General features: G+C 36.0%; 1 protein-coding gene across 2 annotated transcripts; it reads right to left on the bottom strand.

The window, feature by feature from the left end:
• Window positions 1-5634: 5634 nt before the first annotated feature.
• On the bottom strand, window positions 5635-16137 carry THAP2 (THAP domain containing 2). Of its 2 annotated transcripts, XM_047740518.1 has the most exons (4): window positions 15434-16137; window positions 11372-11463; window positions 8355-8550; window positions 5635-6496 (listed from the first exon to the last, which is right to left on the bottom strand). In XM_047740518.1, exons 2-4 carry the CDS (start codon window positions 11383-11385, stop codon window positions 6107-6109), a joined length of 600 nt encoding a protein of 199 aa, XP_047596474.1. In that variant the 5' UTR covers window positions 11386-11463; window positions 15434-16137; the 3' UTR covers window positions 5635-6106. The 2 variants fall into 2 exon arrangements, with proteins under 2 accessions (XP_047596474.1, XP_047596473.1); XM_047740517.1 differs by lacking the exon at window positions 11372-11463.
• Window positions 16138-16165: the final 28 nt, after the last annotated feature.

Below are 16165 nucleotides of genomic sequence, written 5' to 3'. Positions count from 1 at the left end.
TCTAAGGATCCTGAGATCATGACCTGGGCTGAAACCAAGAGTCAGAGGCTTAACCCACTGAGCCACCCAGGGGCACCTAATATTATGGATTTTTTTTTTTTTTTTTTTTTAAGGGGAAAGGGGATATATTGTTTTGGAGGAGCAGTTTCATGACTGAGAACATTATTTAAAATGACACTGTTTAGCACCTATAATGTGAGGGACACGGCTGGTTGCTGGAGATGTAAAGATAAAGTGGGGCATAGTTCCTGCTCTTGAGCTCAAATTTATTGTCGTGACACCACTTACATTGTGGAACTCTGTTCCTACACCTCTCATTTTAAGTGTGTGCCTTCAGTCAATTCATTTAGAAAACAGAATGTCTTGTTAACATCAAGTTTGAACCTTGTGGCTTATGTCGCATTTGAAATTAACTTGTGTGCCTGGGTTAAAATTAAGTGATAATTATGACATATCTGAACTTTTTCATTCGATTGCTGACAATGTAAGAGGAGGAGGCAAATGAGTTTCAGGTGTAGTACCCAAATGTTTTTTAGTCCAGAGTACTTTTTCTTTGAAAAGTAGTTTTTGTTTGTTTGTTTTTTAACTACTGAGTACTTTTTAAAAACACACAATTCTAAATTTAAGTAACATGCCAAGACAACTTAACATCCTTTTCTTTGGTAAGAAATCTAAATAACTGTGAAGTGGGATTAAATAGTAGTGTCCATCTTACTTGACTAAATTTATATATGGTCTTCCTGAAGAAATTATGTGCTCACTTTATTTTTGTCTCATTCTGTTTGGTACAGATAAATAATTGAATTACCTCAGCAAGTTGACTGGCCAGTATCAGTCACACCAGATAATTGGGTAGGGTTAATGTCACTTCAGTATGTTAAGGGAAGTGTCATAGAAAGAGGGATTGTCAGGGCTAAGACATGAAAGATGACAAATTTAAGTGACCAAGCTGAGGGAAGGGCACTTGTAGTTGGTTAAGGAGAGCATGAAAATAGGAAGTCCAAGAGAATGGAGAAGAGTTAGAGATAAGGTTTGAAATATTGTATCTAAACAAGCTGAAAGTTCACCTAAGAGATAGGCACGTACCTGCTTTCTTTTTTCTTTTTTTTTTTTTTTTAAGGATTTTATCCATTCATTTATGAGAGTGAGCAAGCACGAGTTGAGAATAGGGGCAGGAGAGAGAAGCAGACTCTCTACTGAGCAGGAAATCCAACTCAGGGCTCAATCTCAGGACCTTAATATCATGACCAGACCTGAAGACAGTTGCTTAACTAACAGAGCCATCCAGGCATCCTACATACCTTTCTTGATATTAAACTCAAAAGTTTTTCTTTTTCAACCTTTGGAGCACAAGTTTTAAAAGCCTAGGCAGCAATCTGAAGACTGATTTCTTATATTAGATTTGACTCATTGTAAAGGACATTAGGAAGAGTGTAGGGAGCAGGAGTAAACAAATGGAATATTTCCTTCCAGTAGTCTTGAGGACAGAGACCTTGTTTGGTTCATCCTAGTTTGCTCAGTGTCTTTTAGTGAATATTAATATAGTATTTTTTGAATTAAAGTATCAAATTAAAAAATGAATTAAAAAAAATCACATCTTATGGGGCACCTGGGTAGCTCAGTTGTTAAGGGTCTGCCTTTGGCTCAGGTCATGATTCGAGTCCTAGGATTGAGCCCTGCGTCGAGCTCCCTGCTCAGCCAGGAGCATGCTTCTCCCTCTCCCTCTACTGCTCCCCCTGCTTGTGCTCTGTCAAATAGTCTTAAAGAAAAATAAAACTAAAAAAAATCACATCTTATTTCCTGTTTTGTTATTAAAATCATGCTTTGGTAATTGTATTTACAAATAAATCTTTGTGTGAGCTTCTGAATTATTGTTGGGAGAGACAGAATTTTTATAGCCCTTTGTATATCTGGTTTAGATTGCATAACCAGTATGAAACAGTGCAGTGGCACAGGGTGGCTCAGTTAGTTGTCCAACTCTTGATTTCGGTTCAGGTCATGATCTCCAGGTCCTCTGCGCTCATCGTGTTGGGCTCTGTGCTCCGCGCTTGGCCTTCTCCCTCTGCTCTCACATTCCCACCCTGGCTCGTGCTCTTGTGCTCTCTCTCCCAAATAAATAAATAAAATCTTAAAAAAGAACAGCAAAAGCAACAAAAAAACCCCCCGAAAAAACCACTGCAAATAAACTATAATGCATGCTTAGATATAACTTGAGCCATGAAAATAAAAATGATAATTCCTCTTCTAGTTTTTACATAATCCCTATTCTGTTTACAGTTTGCTTCAATTTAGGGTAAAGGATTTTTACAGAAATATTTTAGTGGGTCCATGTAAGGGAAAGACTTCCACAGAGCTATTCATGTGTATTTTGTTAAAAAAAAAAAAAAAGTCATGACAGTAATTTCCTTGTAAAAAATTTTTTAATAACATTCTCAGAATACAATAGTAATTGTTTAATATACATTATAAAATCATTAATTTTAGGAAGTTTTCAACTGTCTAAATACCTACAGAATCCCATATTCTGGCATAAAGATGAACTATTTTCTCTATTATACCAAAATTAAAATTTACCCGTATTCTAACATTGAGAACTGAGATAATATACCAACATTATAAAATCTACCTAGAAAAGATCTACAGTGATTTCATAGATGATCTTAACTACATATATAAATTTTTTTATTTTAGTTTTTTGAGACACATGACTTGTCCTACTTTAGTAACATGATTCATATGTTGGATGGGAGTTATAATGTGGAGGGCAAAGTAGAGGATTTGAAGGCTGGAGACCATTGCTCAATCTAGGATTGCACTTCCTAGATTGCTGGCACTTCTATCCTTTGTGCCACTTGGCACATTTTAAACATCTAAATAAATAAATAACATTAACAAGGATTTCTTCATTTGTAAATTGGAGATAATGCTACTTACCGCACAGAATATTTGTAAAGAATAAGACATCAAATGGATGCCGTAGTGATTTGTTGACCTTGAGACTCTGAACTAAATTATTTGTAAAGATCTTTTAGCAAAGTTTGTTATTTTATAAAAATATCAAATGTCAAATAAACTTGAGTACTTGGCTGATACAGTAGTTTATTTAGTTGTATTTTCCTGTTAAAATGATACCATTAACAACTAATTTGTTCAGTGTTCATTTTCAAGGAGAAAAATGTCTTACAACTCATTAAAAGAACACTGTATATAATTCAGGTCAATTCGGATATCCTTCCGTCTCCTTTGGTAAGTCATAAGAAGAAATCAGTTTTGTTTCAAGGGAAAAGTTTTTTGGAAAAAGGTCTGAAGTTTATATGCTTTTAAAATTCTAATTCAACAGCATTTACCAAAGCACTTCATGTAGATTTCTTTAATAGCATTTATCATATTGTATTACAAATATATATATTTTTCTCTCAGAAGACTTTTGAGGAACTTAAGGGCAGATAATCATGTCATCTTTGAGTCAAGTCATTAGCCCTTGGCTGGTTCTTCATAGAGGTTAGCGCCTAGCAGGCATAGAATGAATAACATATAAAATGAACAGAGGATATGTGTTGGGTCCAGCAGAAGAAAAAGAGCTGCTTTATTTTTATGGTAGGTGGTCAAACTGATAAGTTTATCAACAACAGAAAACAGGATTTAAAAAGACTTAGGTTTTTCTCTATGAATGAGACTAGTTTTAAGGTAGACAGATGTATGTTTGTTAATGAAATAATTTGATTCAGGGAGAATTTGGAGCATGTTATCAGGACGGTAACATGAAAATGACATGGAGAAAACACCAAAAAAATGTACTTTAACATTACTGAGTGGTAGTTTATTCAGTAGTCTCAAATAACAATGAAGTCTAGTTAACTTTGCTAAAAGCTTGTATTTTATGTCTTATTTTTGTGATTTTTAAAATGTTATATTAAGATATCAAGATACTATTGTAGATGGGAACAAGCCTGCATTAATTAGTATTTTGTTTTATATAGGGTAGGGGTGATGAACCACATGAGAATTTATACTTGGAAAACACAGTTTAGGTTTAGATGATTATTTGCTCAGCTTATTTTGAGGTATAAAAGCTATGGTCAGTAAGTGAAGAGATATTTGAAACCATATTAGAAAAAAAAGACAGAATGACAATTTCAAGGAGCTATGTCCAATATTTGAGAAAAAATGACTAAGAAGGTTTATAATACTCACAAGAGGATTTTCATAAATATTTTTTTAAAGTGCCCCAGGATAACCACACAGACTTTTCTTACCTTTGCCTTTGTGAAATCTAGTTGCTTGGGAGGCATTTGTTATTAAAAGAAAGGGTGCTGGGGCACCTGGGTGGCTCAGTGGGTTGAGCCTCTGCCTTTGGCTTGGTCATGATCTCAGGGTCCTGGGATTGAGCCCCACATGGGGCTCTCTGCTCAGTGGAGAGCCTGCTTCCCACCCTCTCTCTGCCTACTTGTGATCTCTCTCTCTATCAAATAAATAGGTGAAATCTTAAAAAAGAAAGAAAGGAAGAAAGAAAAAGAAAGAAAGAAAGGTTGGTTGCTAATATTGTAAAAAGACTACTGCTAGGCTTGAAGCAAATGTCAGCAAAAACAAAACAAAACAAACACAACCCAATCTCCCCACCCCCATTCTTTATAAAATAAAATGACCATTACCTTAAAGGAAAAAATTTCTAACAATTTTGGTTCAGCATATACATGCTGCTTTCATATGGTAGTATCAGAAGCTTGAACTAAGAATGAATAACTTGGTTACGCATTAATAAGTTTAATGTGATTTGCCCAAAGCTATTTAAAGGAAAGGATTCTTACTAAAATTAAAAATTTATCTGGTGAAATAAGGTGAACTCTTTAATTAGTTCAAGTGGCAACTATCATAGTTCTCATATTCTATTTTGTAAAATAATTAGCATTTTCATAGTGTTATCAGACACATGAATTTTTATAGAAAATACATTTCCCTTCCCTTATGAGACACAGTTGCTCTATTTGACTTGTTAAAAAGGGAGATAAAAACAAGCTGATAGGTACAATAAATTGATCCCATTTTAAGTTATAAATTGTGAAGATAAAATATGGTAAGTGCTTTTCTGTTATAAAATCCTAATGTGGACTTTTGGGGTTAAAAAAAAGCTTACGAGTTTTGGTATGTATATTGATACATACAATATTAGTGGGGGTAGAGGAGGTATTCCTAACATGGAACTTTGCATCACATTGCCTAATTAGTGGACCAACTTTAGAATTGAAAATGTAGAATTTTTATTATGAGAAAAAAGTAATATAAATATATCTTTTTGTTTAACTAAGGTAAAAGTTAGATCACAATGTCTACATTATTTCACAACATACAACTGGCTATCAGTTTTTCTAGTCTCAGTTACTTGAGGCCTTACTTTGCCTCAAAGTAACTCAAAGATGACTCAAGAGCACTTCACATTCAAAATATTTTCAAAATATTTTATAATCTATTTTAAAAGCTAATATTTTTATGAAGGAGGCCATGACTTTTGTCGCTTTTGTTAGTGAGCAGACACAGAAAGTTTAAATAACAGAATTCTTCTTGTACCTCAGACTTTTTCCTTATAAAATTTCCAAATCACAGTGCCAGTAATAGTTCAATTAATACAAAAGCCAGCAGTTTTAAAGTCATATTTAATGTTGGCTAATTCTTACTTACCATCCTATTTAGAATGTAATATCTCAACATTGATACAGGAAAAAAATTTTTCTTTCTAATAGAAATTAAACATATTGTCATAGACAGTTCTTTAAAAGTAGTTTTAAAAGACAAAAACACAAAACACCTTGTAAACATACAATTTCCGGGCGCCTGGGTGGCTCAGTGGTTAAACATACAATTTCCTAGCAAAATTTTTAAGTACATAATTCTCATGTAAGGCACTTCCATTCTTTTTCAAATATATGTTTCATAGAAAGTTTCCATTTTTTTATAATCAAGTCTTCATAAATTATACAGTAATAATGGTACTTCAAGTAAAACTTTATTAAATACCCAATTTTGGCATAATTTCTTTAAATATTTTTACCTTTGAATAGAATGAAGGATGGGCATCAAGTTCTTCGTGAGCTACTCTTAAAGGAATGTTTTATAGAATTGGTAATGTTTTATCTTGTTGATCAGGTTCAAGAATCTTGAAATCTTCCAAAGGAAGACTGCTTAAGGCAGTTGGTAAAATGTGTTCTGATGTGCCCTTAGGTAATATGTTATTCGCTTCCAGATTCTTCACCAAGCATGTGGCTTTGATCCATCTTCGTGTTGCTCTGCGTTCTTTTTGTAAGCAAGTTTTCATTTTCTTTCTTAAACTTGCTATTTCTTTTTCCAGTTTAATTATCCTCTTTTTTGCCTCCATAGGATTCCTAAAAGCATAACTGTGTTCAAGTAGTACTTGCTGACTACTAATGTTTGATTTTAAATTAGATGGTCCTGTTGGGGTACAACTGTTGTTTTTCTTCAAAAGATTCCTTGACTTGAGTTTCTAAGCCAAATAAAATCAGAGAGTCGAACATGAATTATGGAATATCACAAATAAGTAAATTTTGTCCAGTTTTTTATAAAAGTAATTAAACTGCTCTTTTAAAAACTGATTTTAAAAGTTTGATAGGAAACATCAGCTGCCCATCTCATGTAGTCGTGGATTCAAGTTCAACTTGTTGCAGTAGCTCCTGCCACCTTATTTCATTTTGTCATTTCTCTTCAGAGGGATACAAACATTGTTTAAAAACAGACAACGGACTTGCAAGGTCTCTTTCAAGTTATTAAGTGTGAGTTTAGGGAGATTTTAAAAATCATTTGCAATTTTCTCACTAAGGCCAATGTAATGTATTTAGACAGTTGGTTTATCTCTGATCCTGATTTAATCTCTTTTTTAGGTAAACACTATTCTTTCAATTTGATATTTCAAACCTGGGGTTCTATTTAATAAAAAATTATCCCCAAGTTATCAAGCTCCTGAATAGATTTACTTATTAAATGTTCACAATTACATCTTCCATTCTAAGATTTAAAATCTGGCCAGGAACTTTATACCCAAATCTGAGGACCCCCTTTATCTCTTTTACTCAATTGTCCTCAAGTCCAGTTAATTCTACCTCTTAAATATCTCTATCATGAATCCTTTCTTCTCCATCACTCTTTTTTTTTTTTTCTTTTTGGTTAAGGTGTGTTTCTTTTTCTTTTTTTTAAACTAACATATAATTTATTATTTGTTTCTGTGATTCATCAGTCTTACACAATTCACAGTGCTCACCATCATGTCCATTATGCTTAAGGCTACTGCCCACATCAGGCCTGTATCATACCTGGCTTGAATATATTAAAAAATTCTTTAATGATGTCCACCTCATTCTGATCCTAATTCATATTCTGCCACCAAAATAATTTTTCTAACAGATCTGATGTTTCTGTAACTGGCTAACTTTCTCTTTGCTTTATTATCTAAAGACAAAAAAATCTTTACATAGCAAACTTACAATACAGGATCTCACCCCATTCTGCCATTCACCATCTTGATTCATACTCCCATAATATTAAATCACTTTCCATTCCCAGATTATGTCTTAACTTCCTAAATTTGTTTCTTTTATTGATTCAACAAATATTATTAAAAACATAGGAATTCATTTTTGGACAAATAAATTTTCCTCTCTGATCAGATTTTTATCTAGATTCCCAACTAGATAAAATATTGTTTTAATACATTCATTATCTACCTTAATTCTCTCCTTTCTTTTATGTATTACTTGCTAACATTTGATTATTTTCCACTTACCCTGAACCCATTGGCTTCTGTTCTCCTCATGTTGTTGTAATTGTCCTGTGCAAGGTTAAGAACCCTCTCCTAGGTTCTAAACTCTAAGCGCAAACTCCAGCACAAACTCTAAGCTAAATGCCTTAGCTTGATGAAGTTTTCTGTGATGCCTTCCTCTGAACTTATATTCTTTGTTGTAACTCTGGTATTCTCTGGATGTGCTGTTCTTAAAGCTCATCACACATATTTTGAATATTATCTTAAAATCAAGAGCAGAATGATGCTAGAGGTATCATTGCTCATGATTTCTGTTTTACCATTGGTTCAGTTACTGATAATAACTCGAAGTAATGTAAAATTCCAATATAGTAAGTAAAATCAGTTTGGATTGCAGAAAGAATACCGGAGTCAGGAGACCTGAGCTCTAATTGTAGTCTGTACCTTTACTGCACAAGAGAAGTTTTGTGATTTTCTTGAGGCACAGTATTATATATGAATTTTGATATATTCTGAATTGTTCTAATTTGTAAACAAAAAAGAATGGGTACCAAAAATGGTAAAAACGGATAAAAGAAATGTTACCTACCATAGACTTTAAATGGGTACAAAAATCAAAAATGGTTGGAACAGCATCCATTTTAAGTCGTCGAGTTTGTCCTGTTAAGTCAAAACAGGAGGCTTCAAAGTGCTTTGAACAAAGAAAAGTGTGTTTTCCTGGCACAAAATTTTTGCGCCTAAGCAGGCGAATCCATTCTTTTCTTCTTTTAGGATCCAAAGGAAACCTTTAAGAAAAAAAAAAAAAAGAAAAGGCTACTCATATTCCAACAATTACACTTCTGGTTGCACCTTAATGGTTAAAAGAAATTTTTTTTTTAAAAGATTTTATTTATTTATTTGACAGACAGAGATCACAAGTAGGCAGAGAGGCAGACAGAGAGAGAGGAGGAAGCAGGCTCCCCGCTGAGCAGAGAGCCCGATGTGGGGCTCGATCCCAGGACTCTGGGATCATGACCTGAGCCGAAGGCAGAGGCTTTAACCCACTGAGCCACCCAGGCGCCCCTGGTTAAAAGAAATTTTAAAAGATGATGATTTAAAGTGTCTTCCATCTACATAAAAAATTATAATATCCAGACACTGGAACAAAAAGCAATTCATGCTATTTTTTATAAGTTGCAAAAAAATTAATGAAAAACTGACTTAAGTGTTTTTATTTTTCAGGGTTTTAAAGAGATCTTTCTTCTCAACCTGGTTCTTAACATGGGCAGTAAAAATAAACAAGACTACACTGATCTAGATCAAGGTTACGTAGAACCATTACAAGCACAAGTAATTCCCAGTGCTATAATCTACTGATGTATGTACATGGTCAAGAAAACTCAAATATCTGCAGATTAAATTTTATCAAGGAAAGCCTAGACACAGTCTTGTATTCCTTCCTCTGTGTTCTTTCACTGCGACACTTAACACATTCTTTTATAATTTTTCCATTTTAATAAATTTCCAGTGAAATAAAAGTATAGTATAAGTTTCTTGAGGACAGGGCTCATTATATCATCTGTTTATCTTTAACACTTTGCACAGTGCCTTTCAAACAGTAGGGGCTCAACAAATATTTGCTTAATCGATATAAAAGTATATAAATTAACAACTCACTGTATTAATTCCATGTAAACTGCATATATTTTTAAAAAATGAACTCAAGGGGCGCCTGGGTGGCTCAGTGGGTTAAGGCCTCTGCCTTCAGCTCAGGTCATGATCCCAGGGTCCTGGGATCGAGACCCGCATTGGGCTCTCTGCTCAGCGGGGAGCCTGCTTCCTCCTCTCTCTCTGCCTGCCTCTCTGCCTACTTGTGATCTCTGTCAAATAAATAAATAAAATCTTGAAAAAAAATGAACTCGTTATGTAGTACACTAGAAAGCATAATTATTTCAAAAAGTAAAATGCTGCTGACAAGGCAAGTAGGAATGTTATTTCTTTCATATTTATTTTAAATACAAAATATACTGGTATGAACAAGTATATACCTGTTAAGGAAGAGAAAAATATAAGGGACTGCCCCAAAATTCTAGTGGTTAAGTCTGCTGACTTGAAAACATAAGAAATCAACATTCATAGGTATTAGAGTTGAGCTCTTCTTTGATTACTTCATCCTTCACATATTATGAACTAACTCAGATTTAAAAAGAACTATTCAAATCATGTTAAAAGATCATGTGGCTCTGAAACCCAAGTGAAGCTTTACTAGGTAACAACAGCTTTTGCTAGACTACGTATAGTAGGTTTGCTCAAATTACCAGTAGTGAGGGGCACAAATGAAAAACCAGATTAACTGGTAAGTAACCCCATTTCTTGTCCCTATTACCCTACCTAAACAAACCCTAATCTGAAAATAGTATATCTGTATGTCACTCTACAGTTCATGTTTTCATATATGTAAGTTTTTTCTATTTCACTAGAAACTTCTGATGGAGGATTTATCTACTCTGCCTAGCCCTTACTTGTTAATAATAATGTATTCTCATTTCAAAGATCTCTGTTCCAATATTTAATGGTTTGGAAATATTTCCTGTGGCCTCAGCTAAAAGTCAAGCTTTTTACCAGCACATTTCTTGTTTGGGCCTCAATAAAGATGCAGAACAAATAAGTATCATTGTCATTATCATTGTTATAAGAACCTTCAAATATATGAAAACTGTCAGATACTGTTTTTTAACTTTTTAATTTTTTTTTAAGATTTTATTTATTTATTTGACAGACAGAGATCACAAGTAAGCATAGAGGCAGGCAGAGAGAGGGGGAAGCAGGCTCCCCGCCGAGCAGGGAGCCCGATGTGGGGCTTGATCCCGAGACTCCAAGATCATGACCTGAGCTGAAGGCAGAGGCTTAACCCACTGAGCCACCCAGCACCCCAACTTTTTAATTTTTTTAGCTCTTTGTAGAAAACTTGTTTTTTTCCTTTGCAGAAACTTTTTTATTTTTTGGATTATTTTTTATTTAATTAACAAAAATGTACTATTTGTTTCAGGGGTATAGGCCTCTGATTCTTCAGTCTTACACAATACCCAGCACTCACCACAACACATACCCTCCCCAATGTCTATTGAAAATTAATTTTTTTAAAGTAGGTTCCATGCCCAGTGTGGGGCTTGAACTCGACCCCAAAATCAAGAGTGGCATATTCTTCCAATTGAGCCAGCCAGGTGTCCCTAGCTCTTTTTAAAACTAATTATGAAACCATTGCCTAATTGAACCTTAACGAGCCAATTTTCCTTGCTTATTTTAAGATTCAATTTAGGAATCCCATATTCCTAAGGAAATTCCATGGACTGGACTAGATGTTCCCATATCATATAGAATACCATTATATTCTAATTGTTTACTTTTCTATTTCCACCCCTAGATCCTAAGTTTCTCCTGTGTAGGAGCTATGGTTTTCACTACTTTATCCTGTGAAGTAAGCACTCAATGAACTTTCTCAGTGAATCAATGAATGAACAAACTAATGAGATTAGTTTGGCATTACTAATGTTTACCTGTGTTGAAATAGAATAAAAATAATCATTTTAGATTTGATTTGAAGCAATGCTTTTATACAGCATTTACCTTAATTTTTTCATGAGTTTGGATTTTTCTCAGCATATTCAATGGGTAAGTGATGTAGCCCATAAGCTGAATTTAAGTAATAATAAATCCTCCTCTAAGTATTAAAAAATTAACATGGTGGTTAATTGATGGATTTGTCTACCAATAATAGAACCAAGTTTTCAGAAACATTAGATGTTTTGGAAAATCAGTGTTTTAAATAATGCTACTTTGCCTGAGTCTTTATTAATAGCTGAATGCCTTTTATATTCCAAGACTGTCCTAGGTGCAGAAGACATAGTGGTGAACAAAACTTACCTACCTTTATGCTTTAGGGTATCTACTTTTTACATGAGGATATATTGTAATGGGAAGGATAGAGAATCAAATGGCTTGGTGCAGTTAGAAAGGATGGCTGAGAACATTGTCTTTGGAGTCAAATCAAGGTGCCAGTCCTGGTTCCCTCAGTGTAATACCTGAGTGACATTAGGCAAACTGTTTAGCTTTTTTAGGGTTCAGTTTTATCAGTTATTCAGTGGAGTAATAATTGTACCTAGTATGATTCCAGGGATTAAATGAGATAATGTAAGTAAATCACCCAGTGCACAGTACACAGTAAATACTAAATAAAGGCTATTTATTAATATAAAAGTAATTACAGATGCCATGAGTGTTATCAAAGGGTTAAGTATAGGGTGGCAGGGAATCATAAAATAAGAAGAGCTAATCTAGTCAGGAGGTTTTAAGAGAGTAGGCATTAGATAGAGAAGGTAGGATGGGGTTGTCAAAGAGTGTTAAGTATCACGGGGACAGTGAAGAGTGTTATGACATGAAATGATGCTGGAGGGGCTTTTAAGTTAAAGAGTAATTTTGAACTCATCCAAAATGGCATCAGAAGGCCATTAAAAGGCCTAATTTAGAGAGCTGATTAACATAAAATTTTTTAACAAGCTGTTAAGCACAGCTATTATTAAAAATAATATACATTTGAAATGAAGACCAAAGATAATAAATACTGAAACCCATCATTTCTTAATTACTTTACTATTATCTATAGTCTGAAAATTATTTGTCTGTTTTGTGTGTGGTACTGCACATTTCTTCCTGATTGTATGATTAGTGATGTCATACTGATAGCTTGAAACTAGCCATGGTAGAGTATTTATATTGTGGAAATTGGGCAAATGCTACAGATCAGTGCTTTCCCCTTTCCCTGGAGATCCTGCTGTTAAACCTGTAAGAACATACCATTGATTATAGAAGAGAGGCTAGGAGTGCATCAATAGAAGCAGTGAATCCCTTCAGAGGCTATTGTAATAATCCAATCAAGAGGAAATATGGGAGAGGCACCTGGGTGGCTCAGTGGGTTAAGCCTCTGCCTTCTGCTCAGGTCAAGATCTCAGGGTCCTGGAATCCAGCCCACATCTGGGCTCTCTGCTCAGCGGGAGCCTACTTTCCCTCTCCCTCTGCCTGCCTCTCTGCCTACCTGTGATCTCTCTCTGTCAAATAAATAAATAAAATCTTAAAAAAAAAAAAAAAAGAAGAGGGAATAGGGGAGAAGTCAAGGGAGGATGACCTCCCACTTTTGGGTGGATGATGTTTTCATTTACTGAAAAAGGGAATACAGGGGTTGGGGTGGTGGTAAGAGCAAATTCATTAATATAAAATTTTGATACGTTGAGCCTGAGCAACTAAAGAGAGACAAGGGAAATACTGAGACACCAACGAGTTAAACTGAGACCACAGGAACAGTTGAAATCATTTTGGCAAGAATAGTAAGACCTAAGTCAGAGGACTGAGAAGGGAAGAGGCTGGCAGAGAAAACTGAAGACAGGTCAAAGAAGATGAAAATCACAAAATTAGTGTCAAATAATTCAAAAGTAGAGAGTATTTCAAGGAGGAAATGAGGACATGCCATGAAAAGAAATACAAGAGTGATAATTCATAGCAACAGCAGTTTCAGAAGATTATTGGGGGATTTAGACTGGAGTGGGAAAAGAGATAAGAAAAATGGATAGTGAGTTTAGAGAACATAACTTGTACACAGGGATAAAGAAGTCTATCAACATCCTAGGAAAGAAATTAGTCAAACATTGTATTTATGAAATAGGAATGTAATTTATTATAATGTTAAGATCTAAGTTTCCATGAAAAGGTTAATTTCATAGGAGGCAAATGGTCAAGTATGCATGTTACTGTATCACTGTGTATCTCTTAAACATTCAAGATTATTGGTGCCTTCGACTCCTCCCTCTCCCTCATCTTCCATATCAAATGACCATACAGTAGTTTCTACTCAAACATTTCTTAAATCTGTTCATGTCTTTCTATCTCTGTCAGTATCACTCTAGTCCAGGTTACTGGTAGATGCTCCCTTGTTTTACTCTAAGTTCCAGTTTTTTCCCTACTAACTCTCACCTCTTCCAATCTAGTGCTGGTTGTGCCAGCAATGAAGTACATAGTTTAGCTTAGTTGACACTGTAGGAGAATTTCTCTGTGAAAGAATTAGTAGGTAAATTGTGTAATAAGCTCATTTTGAACACTTTAAGTACACCATAATTCTCCACACTGCTGCCAGAAGGCTTCTTAATATGAAAATCTAATCATGCCGTTCTTTTAAAAACCTTTGTGTCTTCTCAAATACTCACTGGATAAAAGAGAAAATCAGTAAAGTAGCATACAGGACTAAATCTATGTCATCCTTTAGTATCATCTGAAATTTCACATCCTTTTGAGAAATGTTCTTTGACTTTACGAGGCTATTGGTTAGGTATCCGAGGTGTCTCTTCTGTAGCACTTAACCATAATTATCCTTCTTTCTCACTACCTACTAAATTCAAGAAGTATAAGAATTTTCTGGGGGTTGGGGGTGGGAGGGCGCCTGTGTGGCTCAGTCGGTTAGGCCCCCAACTCTTGATTTTGACTCAGGTCATGATCTCAGGGAAGTGAGTGGCCAGTGGCCACTAACAGCCAGTGGCCCTCCCCACTTGTTGGATAGGCTCAGTCGTCTTCTCCCTCTGCCCCTCCCCCGCGCCTGCGTGCTCGAGCTCTCTCAAATAAATCTTAAAAAAAAAAAAAAAAGAAAAAAAATTTTCTGGATCGCTGGCACAACTTCAGGCAAATAAGAACCCTGTACACATTTGATGGATGAATGAATGAAGCACTACATTTCCATGAAATACCTGAAAAACAAACATCACAAGGATTTTTTTTTTAAGGTAGCGGTTTTTAATAAGGGATCATTTAGTCATAATTAGGCAAGGAAATAGTTAAGGATATAATTTTTTCCCCACATTCTAAGATCGTACTAAGTTGCGAGATATATAAATTCAGAACTATTTGCACATAGCTTTTTTTTTTCAATGCTTCTTTTCTTCAGGCACAGGGCAGGCACTTGCACAGAAGGTAAACATTTACCGAGTACTTACTATATTTCATGCAGTGTTCACAATGTTTTCAAAAGTTCTGATTTGACAGAACTAAAGACTTTTGACTGTTCTTCCAACAAACGGAGGAAAAACAAAACCTAAGTTCTTTTCATTACTCTATTCTGGTAAGAACAGAAGGCTCATCTTCTGCACTTTCATTACCATCTCTTCATTCCATGGATATCAATGATGACTCAACTCCTCCGCAGTAACTGTATGTGACTATTAGAAATCTAAATGCTTCCCATGTCAATTTAGCTAGTGAGAATTTCCTAATATTGATGGGAGCACAGCAGGCTTTTAAGGTGACTGCTGACTTGGAACAGGAAGGTTTCGCTTCCTTTTAAGGCATCATTCATGTCAAGACCCAGCCTAACACAAAAGAATAGAAAATTAAGATATTCTTTTACTTTTTCTCTAAGGAGTAACCACCATACAGAACTTGGATTTCTTTGACAAAGTGAATTAACTCTCCCCGAAGAAAAAAATTGGACAGATTTAAGAAATACACACAAAGGGCAGAATTGATGCTTCCTTGCTACTAGCTAGGTAGTGAAGTCATTAGAATTAGTAGGATCCTCTTACTCCTTCCACACAAGCGACACCCAATCTAGGAACTCCCGTTTCCGTTACCCCCACTCCCTGCCCAGGTTACCTGTGGAAGCTGATGTTAATGTGCTTGTTGTAGGTAGTAGCACAGCCCGCCGCGGCGCAATTGGTCGGCATTTCCCTTTCCCCCTCATTCGGCGCTGCCTTAAGCCTGTTCTGAGGCGCTGGCTGCTACGCTTCCTTCGGGCAAACGCTAGGCAAGCGAGGCTGGGGACGGGCCCACCGAGAGGAGTCGTAAAAGCCGAGTGGGAAAAACGGGTTTGTGAATGGGGTGGGGGGGTGGGGGGGTGTCAGTCCTCCCTGTCTCTTTATTAATATGGCAGACTTCAGCCAGCAAAGCAGACAGTCCTGGAGCTCCGGTCGCCTACGTTTACCTTCACCAACATGGCGGACACAAGCCGCCCTCTCCCGGCTTCCAAAACGGGAGTGGGACTACTGCGTCTCTTTGGCAGCGGTCCTCGGAGCAATGAAAAAAGCGTCTCTCCCCCACCCCTCCGTCACTATGAAACTCTTGCAGCCAAGATTAAAAATGGGACCGCCCACCCCGCCACGCACCCAGATATCCCAATCTGGAGTCGGGGGTGGGTGTGAGATAGAGGTTGGAACGACAAACCCGAAGACAGAGGAAAAAAAGACTACAAGTCCCACTAAGCATCGCGTTGTCCTAATTATTATCGCGTGAACTGGACGCTTGTTTCCTGCGTGCCGCAGGAAGTGACGTCACGGGCAGAGCCACTTCCAGAGGCCCTTTCTCGCGAGGCGGAAGAGCCCCGATCGC

Source organism: Lutra lutra, chromosome 8 (genome assembly GCF_902655055.1).
Source record: "Lutra lutra chromosome 8, mLutLut1.2, whole genome shotgun sequence".
Classification (NCBI taxonomy): domain Eukaryota; kingdom Metazoa; phylum Chordata; class Mammalia; order Carnivora; family Mustelidae; genus Lutra; species Lutra lutra.
The sequence above is the reverse complement of the archived record's forward strand: the minus strand, read 5'-3'. Positions and strand labels throughout refer to the sequence as shown.

What these genes read in the sequence shown, in the direction of transcription:
- THAP2 (XM_047740517.1), bottom strand. Translation starts at nt 15,504, where the DNA reads ATGCCGACCAATTGCGCCGCGGCGGGCTGTGCTACTACCTACAACAAG. An exon ending in ATTAACATCAGCTTCCACAG is followed by an intron (nt 8,551 to 15,433) that starts GTAACCTGGGCA and finishes TTTTTCTTAAAG; the next exon opens with GTTTCCTTTGGATCCTAAAA. An exon ending in GTACCCATTTAAAGTCTATG is followed by an intron (nt 6,497 to 8,354) that starts GTAGGTAACATT and finishes TATTTGGCTTAG; the next exon opens with AAACTCAAGTCAAGGAATCT.